Source organism: Belonocnema kinseyi, chromosome 8, assembly GCF_010883055.1.
Source record: "Belonocnema kinseyi isolate 2016_QV_RU_SX_M_011 chromosome 8, B_treatae_v1, whole genome shotgun sequence".
Taxonomy (NCBI): domain Eukaryota; kingdom Metazoa; phylum Arthropoda; class Insecta; order Hymenoptera; family Cynipidae; genus Belonocnema; species Belonocnema kinseyi.
Genome location: NC_046664.1, coordinates 70046277 through 70056257, shown reverse-complemented (window position 1 = coordinate 70056257; position 9981 = coordinate 70046277). Strand labels below are relative to the sequence as shown.

At 29.1% G+C, this 9981-nt stretch overlaps 1 protein-coding gene across 1 annotated transcript in view; it reads right to left on the bottom strand.

Annotated features, from left to right (window-relative positions):
* Positions 1 to 1898: 1898 nt before the first annotated feature.
* LOC117177935 overlaps positions 1899 to 9981 on the bottom strand; it is a 17575-nt gene continuing 9492 nt past the window's right edge. The window contains exon 5 of the mRNA XM_033369057.1: positions 1899 to 2013. Coding sequence (XP_033224948.1) covers positions 2006 to 2013 — 8 coding nt within the window. The 3' untranslated portion in view covers positions 1899 to 2005. The remainder of the gene's footprint in view (positions 2014 to 9981) is intronic.

The window sequence follows — 9981 nt, the reverse complement described above, 5'->3', positions numbered from 1 at the left end:
TAAATTTTTTTGGCCGCTCGAAAGTTGGCTCTTTTTGGCTCGAAAGTTACCGGGCTTGGGGGTGAAATTTTTCATATTTAAATCCGCCATATCTCGGCTATGGAAAATCTTATCAAAAAGTTAGGCATCGCATTTTAAAGGTAAAGAGTAGTTCTTTACGATGCCATTGTCAGTTTGTGAACAAAAAATTTTTCGCGATGTTACGGGGCCTCGAACACATCAAAATAACGGGTTTTTGACCCTTTTAGGTTAGAATATCTCGAAAACTGAGGGTGATGGAATTTTTCTGAGGTCAGATTCGGATTCAGCGCAGCAAAAACCTTCGGGTATAGTAGGTCTGGTCTCTGGTTCTGAGAATTGTTGGCCTGTGTTATTTGCTTGGTAAAAAATGAGCTTTTTTGTAGAAAATTCATGTTTTCAGTTTGAAAATTCGACTTTTTTGTAGAAAATTTGTCCTTTTTGGTAGAAAATTAATCTTTACAATTAAAAATTCATTTTTTGTTGGTAGAAAATACAAATATATTTGTTTTTTGGTTAAAAATTAATTAAACTGAAAATTGAAGTAATCCGCGTTTAATTGAAAGTTTATCTTTGTTGAAATTTTTTATTTATGTTTTTTTTAAGTTAAAAATTTAATTGCATGATGGAAAATGAATTTTTTTTTGTTAAAAATTTAACTATTTCTATGAAAATTCTGTTTTTGTTGTTAAAAATGAATTTTTTCAAATGAAAATATAACAATTCCATTTTTTATTTACATTTCATCATTTTTACTTGAAAACTCTTGTATTTTGTTAAAAAAATTCATCTTTTTGGTCGAAAATTCAACTATTTCGTTAAAAATTCATTTTTTTTTATTTATTGAACGTTCATCCATATTTTTGATCATTTTTTCTTTTGTTAAAAATGAAAATATCTTGTCAAAAATTCTTTTTCTCTGGTTGAAAAGATTAATTTTTTTAACTGAAAAATATTAAATACTTCGGTTTTGGTAACAAGTTTATCGCCTATAGTAAAAATTTAGCTATATGTTAAAAAATTCATTTTTTTAATTGAAAAATTCAATATCTTGATTGAAAGTGCATTTACTTTGTAAAAAAATTAATTTTTTGGTTAAAAACTTAACTATGTCGTTAAAATTTCGTTTTTTATTGTTAAACATTTTTTTAAAAGTAAAAACATAACTATTACATTTTTGGTTGAGATTTCATATTTTTTGACAGAGAATTAATTTTTTCATGATTGAAAGATCACCTTTTTGGTCGAAAATTCAACTATTTGGTTTAATGTGTGAAATTCTTGAAAATAAAATAATTAACTTCATTATTGGACGTTGAACAGGATTTTAAATTTGATTTTTATCTCATTTAAATTTCTCAAATTTTTATTTGTTTTAAAATTCATTTTTATTTATTAGAGATTCGTCCATATATTTTATCATTCATTTCTTTTGCCAAAACAGAAAAAACTATTTTGTTAAAAATTATATTTTTTCTCATTTGAAAGTACTTTCTTGAAAATTTATAAACTTTGTTGAAAATTCGATTTTTTTTTCGTTAAAAATTAATTGTTCCAAAGAATATATAGTTATTCCATTTTTGTTTGAAAATTTATAATTTTACTTGAAAATTTGCGTCTTTTTTTTTAATGCATCGTTTTTAGTGAAAAATTAATACTGATGGTTGAAAACTGATATTTTTGGTAAAAATTATTATTTTGGTAACAATAAAAAAGAAATTCAGCAATTATTTTAACAATATTTAACAATATCTTACAGTATTTTAATGAAATAAAAATCTTACCCAATGCAGTGAGCTTTCTTTCTTCTTCGACCAGCTTTGTCAAGAAAGAATTCACATCCTGTTGCGTGATTTCCATACTTTCGCGTATTTTTTCTAGATCGTCTTTCCCATCTTCATTCCCAATCACCTCATAAATTAAATTATCTCCTCGAGATACTTGAACTAATACTGGAACATCCATTTTTGGTTTCTTGCATTCTGTATTATTCTCCTGTTAGAAAAGATAAATTAATCAGTAGAAAAATTACAAACTATAAGCAATGAAAAGCAGTGTTTTAGGTAAGCTGATATTATTTATTTTTCAAATAAATAGTTACAGTTACGCTACTTTTAACTGTATCTAGCTACACTTACTAGATAAAGTAACTTCAAGTTGAATAAAAAGTGACTTTTTTCACTTCCTTAATTTTTTAATTGAAAAATAAAAATAACTAAGACGATAATTTATAAATACGTAGTTTAAAAAGAAATAGACAATAGTTAAAATAAGATTCTTTAGTCATATTTTTAACCAACAAGTGCATTTTTTAAAATTAAATAAGAAAATTAATTTTCAACCTAAAAAGATGATTTTTTAACAAAAAAAGTTAACTTTGCCACCGAAATTGGATCTTCTGCCAAAACAGTTAAACTTGCAATCAATCTTCCACTTCAAAACAAAAAAGACGAATTTTCAACAAAAAAAGTTAATTTTCTAACAAAATATTTTAATTTTTCACTAAAAGAAAAAAAAGGAATTTGAAAGAAAACAGTTAAATTTTCAACTAAAGTGATACAGTTTCCAATAAGATTATGAATTTTAACAAAGTACATAAAGTTTTGACCAAGTCGTTAAATTTCCAACTTGAAAAAGAGTTAATTTTTCAACAAAAATGTTCTTTATTTATTAACTAAAGTGTTGAACTTTTTACCAAAATTTGCAGTTGAGTTCAACCAAGAGACAAATTTTGAAGAAAATAGTTGAATCCACAACAAAAAAAAGTTAGTTTTCTATGAAAATAACTGAATTTTCAACCAAAAGAACGAATTTTCTATAAAATCAACCCGAAAATAATTAAAAATGTCACGTTACAGCATAACCATAAAGTAATGTGGCATTAAAATTAATAAAATAAACAAAATCAATATCTAAATTTATGAAATTATAATGGCACGTTTAAATTTTATGTTAGAAAATAATGTCGCAATTGCAATAAGTTTGTTTTTTTTTCAGCGTTTTTAGAGGTTAGGTATCGAGAAAAAGTAAATATTGCACTAAACTCGTAACAAATGTAAGAGCCTACATTTAATTTATTGACACACACATGCTCACGAGAAATTGATTTATTTTCCTTTCGAAAAGACACTCGTGAAATTTTGTTTTGCGAAAGTGTGTACTTCAAACATCGAGTTCCAGGACAATTTATTTCGCAAATGTATAAAACACATTGTTTTGAGCTTACCGGACTAATTTCCATTGCTACAATAAGAGAAAAAAATAAACACCACTGATATATATTTACACTGGATACGAGATGGCTTGAGGCAAATTGAAAGAAGGTTTTGACATTTAGCGCCCTCCATGGTCATCCAGAGAAGTAAGTGAAACGAGCGCGAAATTCGAAATGTGTAGTTTATGAGAAACAAAGAAGAAGCATATTTTATTAGAACATTCATTAGAAGAATATAAATAAAATAAAAAATAAGTATATTCTTTTATCATCCGTACAGTATATACGTATAGTATATAAGAATGAATGAAATTTATGAAAAAATGCCTGGATTAAAGGAATCGAGTGAATGGAAAAAATTATGGTGGGACTATTATTTCGTTGAAAATGTAACAATTTCAAAAAAATAAGCCTTTTTCGTAAAAAATTCGTCTTAGGCGGTAGATTATTAACCTTTTTGACGACTAATTCTTCTTTTTTATTTGAAATTCAGTTCGTCGGTTAATAATTTAAATATGAGGTTGACAATTCCTTTAAAAAATTCAAAATTTTTGTTGAAATTTCATGTATTTTGTTAAATATCTGGTTTCTTTTTGGTTGAAAATTAATGTCTTCAATGAAAATTGAATAAATTTAAATCAATATTTATATGATCTACATAAAATTTTTTTTTTCGGTGGACATTTATTGTAGGTTAGGTTTATAGTAGATGGAGAATTTCTTTAGTAATTCAAATATTTGGTTAACGTTTCCTGTATTTTGTGAAAAAATCTTTGTTTCTTGGTGAAAAAAATTAATCTCTTTAGCGGAAATAAGTTTTTATATAAAAATTCATTTTGTTCACCAAAAATGTAACTATCCCAATTTTAATTAATATTTTGGCACATTTATTACTCTTCTGAAATACAACGTATGAAATAAATTAAACATGCATTATACATACATAATAAAATGAAATAAAATTCATACGAACATTGAAGTAATTTTATTAGTTCTGTTACAATTTGCAGAAAGAAAACGGATATATTGAACCTGTGGCCAAATATAAAAAAGTATATATACAATTTCTGAGCATTATATTTCAAGTCCATCATTATAACAGATTGGATTAAAATGCAATTTACTGGTTCAAAAGTGAACATCTTTATTAAGAAATTTTCCTTTTTTGTTTAAAACTTGCAGGCTTTTGTAGAAAATTGATTATTGGTTTACAATTTTTATTTCCCTGCTGAAATTTGTTTTTGCTATTGAAATTTAAATACCGTCTATTCTTATTTTTATTTTCCCTTTAAAAATTCATCTCTTTTTAATAAAGATTTCATGTTTGTTGGATTGAAATACAATTTACTGGTTCAAAAGTAAAAAAATTTATTAAGAACTTATCCTTTTCGTTTAAAACTTGCAAACTTTTATAGAAAATTGACGAATGGTTTAAAATTTATATTTCGCTGCTGAAAGTTCAACTGAAATGTTTTTTTACATTGAAATTTAAATACTTTGTTTTCTAATTTTTATTTTACCTTTCAAAATTCATCTCTTTTTAGTAAAAATTTTATGTTTATTAAATTAAAATGCAATTTTAATCCAACAGTAAGTTCTTAATAAAATTGCTCACTTTTGAACCAGTAAACTGCATTTTAATCCAATCCGTTATAATGATGGACTTGAAATATAATGCTCAGAAATTGTATATACATTTTTGTATTACGCCAAAGGTTTAATATATCCATATGCTTTTTGCAAATTGTAACCGAACAAATAAAATTACTTCAATATTCGTATGAATTTTATTTCATTTTATTATGTATCTATAACCGAAGAAATTAATTTTAAATAAAAAAGAAGAATTAGTCATGAAGAAGGTTAACATTCTACCACCTGAGACGAATTTTCAACCATAAAGATTTTTTTTTTTAAATCATTACATTTTCAAAGAAATAATAGTCTCAACATAATTATTTCCATTCATTTGATTCCTTTTATTCAGGCATTTTTTCATGAATTTCATTCAATATTACATACTATACCTATATATTGTACAGATGGTAAAAGAATATACTTATTTTTTTTATTCTATTTATATTCTTCTAATGAATATTCTAATAAAATATGCTCCTCATTTTGTTTCTCATAAACTATACATTTCGAATTTCGCGCTCGTTTTACTTACTTCTCTAGATGACCATGGAGGGTGCTAAACGTCGAAACCCTCTTTGAATTTGCCTCAAAATCTCGTTGGCTAATACACGGCTAAGGATGGGTACGCACGTATAATACATCACGTAATTATATGGTTTTCGGCATGTATATTACTACGCATATTACGTCCTTAGTTTTCTACAAATGTATTTTACATTTGATCACGTGACTGAATGGGCGGGATTTTCAAATTCTTTACTCTAAAAATACCCAATTGCATTATAGAAATAACTAATATTGAGCAATTAATTCAGTATTTGTCATTATTTATCACATTCATAAACAAATTATTAAAAAAATAATAATAATATACGTGTTGATTGTCCTTCATAATCCGCAAAAGTGGATCACGAGTGTAAGTAATCGTTCGCGCTCGAAATTAATGTTTCCCCACGGTTTCCCCTCCTGAAATGTTTTTTACACTTTTTCTTAACATTTTTACTCTTAAAATTAAAATTAAAGCGATTGAACAGCTTTATAAGAGGTTATATCAATTATTCAAACCTATAAAATTCAGCCCCGCCCAAGTAAGCAATGTTCGCCATCTTTGATATGTATTATACAAAGTTTTCTACAATTTTCTACGTGTATTACGTCGTTTATGTATTATAAGTAGAAAACCTCGAGTGATTTGTCACAATCCATCTCTGTACACGGCGTAAACAACACACGGCTCTTTCTTTGCTCGTGGAATCTTAGGGCCGGTCCACATGGGAGACGTAACGTCGACATTCGAACGTCTATCCGTATTTAACGTATAGAGATGAAGAGTGGACGTCAAATGGCGCCGACCGCTTCGGTCATCTGACCATGATCGCCATCCATGGTCATCTGGATGCCTGACCGGAAATTTTGGAAAAAGTGGAAATTATCTTTTAAATAGTTGTTGGAATGTTTTTTTTGTTGTTGCTAAATAATGTAAGTAGCCATAATGCAGGTAGCCGCTAAGATTGAAGAAATAGTTTGGAATCATTTCCTAGTTTCAAAAAACGTACACAGAATAGAAGAATAGAATAAAACTCAAAGTTTAAGTTTTCAAAGGTGAAACTTTTTTATATAAAGTATTAAAGACTAAATTGCAAATTAAACCATTCACAGTGGAATTTTTCTGTACACTGAGCATTTTAAATGTATGATTAAAACATTTAAAACCAGCTATTTCGAATTAAAACGTTCTGTAATGTATGTAAAAATTACAAGCCGTCTAGACGCTTATCCTGAATAAAGCATTCAGAATTGTACAGTATGGATTCAGAAGCCTGTAACTTCGTTTGTTTTAAAATTATGCTCTGTGAAATTGAAGCATGGAAAATGTACGTTTTTAATCTTGCTGCGATTTGATTTGAATAAGTACAAATTCAGAAACATAAAAAATAACGTTTTAAAATATAAGCTCCTAGCTGCTCAAATCTAAACTTAATAATTTTTTTCATTTTAGCATTTCAAACTCAGTTTCAAAAATTTTTTAATAAAACTCTTATTCCATGATGTGCTAAAATTGTAGAAAAATATGCATACAGTTATATTAAAGTTTATGAATTTATGATTTTAAGATTAGGCATAGGCAAACCAAATTATTTTAAATATTAAAAATGGAATATTTTTAATATTTAAAAATAGAAACTTTCCAGAATTTCAAAGCAAACTTATTTAAAAATTAAGCATTCTTATATTGCAAGAAACTTGAAAGTATTGGTTACGTTTTTATAATGAAAAATTAAAAAATTTGAATGAGTTACCTACAATTCATTTGGTTGATAGTCACACTATATCACTGACACATCCGTGAAACGACATGATTTTTGCATGTTATTATAATCCAGATACTATCGATTTTTCATTTGGTAAACTGCCTGAACAAACATTCTAATTTTTGTTTAAAAATGTTTGTCAAATGATTAAAAATTTAATTTCAAACCAATTAAAGCGTGCGCGCCATCTGCGTTACAAACGAAAACTACAGAGGGCGCATTTCGTGCCAGTCCTCAATTCAGTTTATTTTAAATCATCAAATGATATTGCTGAGCTCTTTTTAATGGAATTATGAAATATTAAAAAAAAACAATCTTTTTCAAATACTGTGAACCTTACATTACGCCTTATACGTATTATTTCGCTAGCTCAGGGGGGGGGGGGCGATCGCCCCGATCGCCCACTTCTGGAACCGCGCCTGAGTGCATTTACTCCATTCAATACTTTTTGATTTTTTATTTTTTTTTATTTTTTTGTCCATTCAACTTTTGATCGCTGTTAATAGTTGTAAACCGTTTACAATCTATTTTTTCTAGAAGAGGTATGGAATATTTTTATTGAGACTGTATATTTTTCTCCATTATTATAAACGAAGAAAAAAATTTAGCGAGTAAACACAAAAAGGTCATTTGTGGCTGTTACTTATAAAAGAAAGTTTACTTTTACTCCTTTCAATAAATAATACTGAATAATATAGACACAATATGAATGGAATTTAATTTATAACACGCCTGAAGGGTACCTCTTTTAACTACAGAGTGTCCAGGGCTGTATGGCAATCTGCCGGATGCCACCATTTATATGGCTTGTTCGCCTAGTTCGTCGCGATTTTTAAAACTACTCAAACGCAGATCTTTTTTTCTTTACATTCTCAATTTATTTAAATAAAGTAAAGATCCCCTGTGTATGTGGGTTTATTATTTTAATTTTTTTATATAAAGTAAAATACCCCCAGGCATGTGGGTTGAGGTTATTGTTTTATTTATTTATTTATACAAATGAGCTTGTCCCCGGGTGCGCGTGTTAATAGCTTGTGGTTTTATTTATTTATTTCAATAAATAAACTATCCACCTGGTGTATATGTTAACAGTTTGTATTTTTATTTCATCATTTCAATACATTTATATTTGTATTCATTTAATTTTAAAGGATCTGCGTTTGAGTAATTTTAAAAATTCGCGCGGAACTCGGCGAACAAGCTATATAAATGGGGGTATCCGGCTAGGTTGCCACACTGCCCCTGCACCCTCTCTACTTTTAGCTTGTTAGCAGCGCCATCTGACACGCGAACTGTTGGGTATCTCAGTTATTAGAGCAATATTAATGAAAAATAGCAGTTAATATTAATTCACTTTAATCAAAAATATTATACTCTGGTTTAAGATTAGTTATTTATAGAAAATTTCTTGTTAATACTGAATGTAAATTCGAATTTCTTCCCAATAGTTTCAAATTCGCGGCACTGTCATAGCTACTCACGGGCCATTCACAAAATACGTCATACACTTTTCAGGAACTTCTGACCCCCCCCCCCCTTCTTGATACTTTCTCCATTAGTCTTAACATGGAGAATGATATTTCGGCAGACCCCCACCCTCCCCTACACGTATCACGTATTTTGTGAATGGCCCCACAACAGGCGTATTGTGGTTTGTTAAAAAAAACTCAAACTAAGGTATCTTCCAACGAGGTATCCAACGGTCACCTTGGATTTAACCTTGAAATTCATTTTCAAGGTCATTGTTGAATTCAACTTCGTTTCTTTAAAGGGTCCTCTACAGGTTAAATCACGCTGTCATAGAACCTCGTATGAATCTCGCAGAATTATTTTTTTTAAACCCAAGCTCATAACCTAGATAATATTTGAAATCTAAGCCTAATCAAGCTGACGAATGTGATCTTAAAATGACCTGGTAAATGAGTTTCAAGGTCAGTTCCGCAAAACAGCTGACGAGCAGTGTCCGAGGTGTGACACTGTCCAAAGCTACAGTGCCCGAGGTTCGACTGTATCTATATACATGATTAAGAGTTGTTTAAGAATACGAAAATGTTCTTCACGTGTAATCTCTTCAAGAGAAAAGCGAATTGATCCGAAACTTTCTAATTGCCAAATTTAAAATTTTCAGATCCCAGCTTCTCAAAATTGCATTTTCCCATGAGTGATATCGTGAGATATGTGGAATCAACATTTCCGTCTATAATCCATACTAGTTCAGTTTTTTTCCAAGTTAAATCGCTACCCTCTTGAGATAAAACGGAAGTTTTCACATCAAAAGAGCATCGAGAAGCCGGACATGGTTTTATATTCGATGTTAGGAAAGTTGTTTTTGTATTCGTTTGATGTCCGGAACTGTCTGGTGTACCGCTTGTGTCTTTACTGAGATTTTTATTTTGAGGTTCGCGCTGAAATAAACGAGTGGCTGTTCTGTATAAGAATTCTAATATATCGTCGAGTATAGGGAATTCGCTTCATTTCAGGATTTCGTCCCACTTTTTTTAATGTCGTTTTATTTAATTTTTCTTTAATATTTTACACAAGAATTTCATCCAAGATCTTTACGCCCAATGAAGCTAATGATAACATGTGTTGTTGGGTGTCATCAGCTAGCTTTATTGAACCTTTGGTGGCCCGCGGACAATTGATCCGCGACAATTAATCCGCGACACAATTGATCTGTTGACAATTGATCTGTGAGCATTCCATACAGTCTGTCAAGTTAAAGCGTGGGTGGCTTTACTCGCAGTCGGTAAGGTGTATCGACATGATTTTGGTGTCAAAATATTAAGAAGAGCTCCC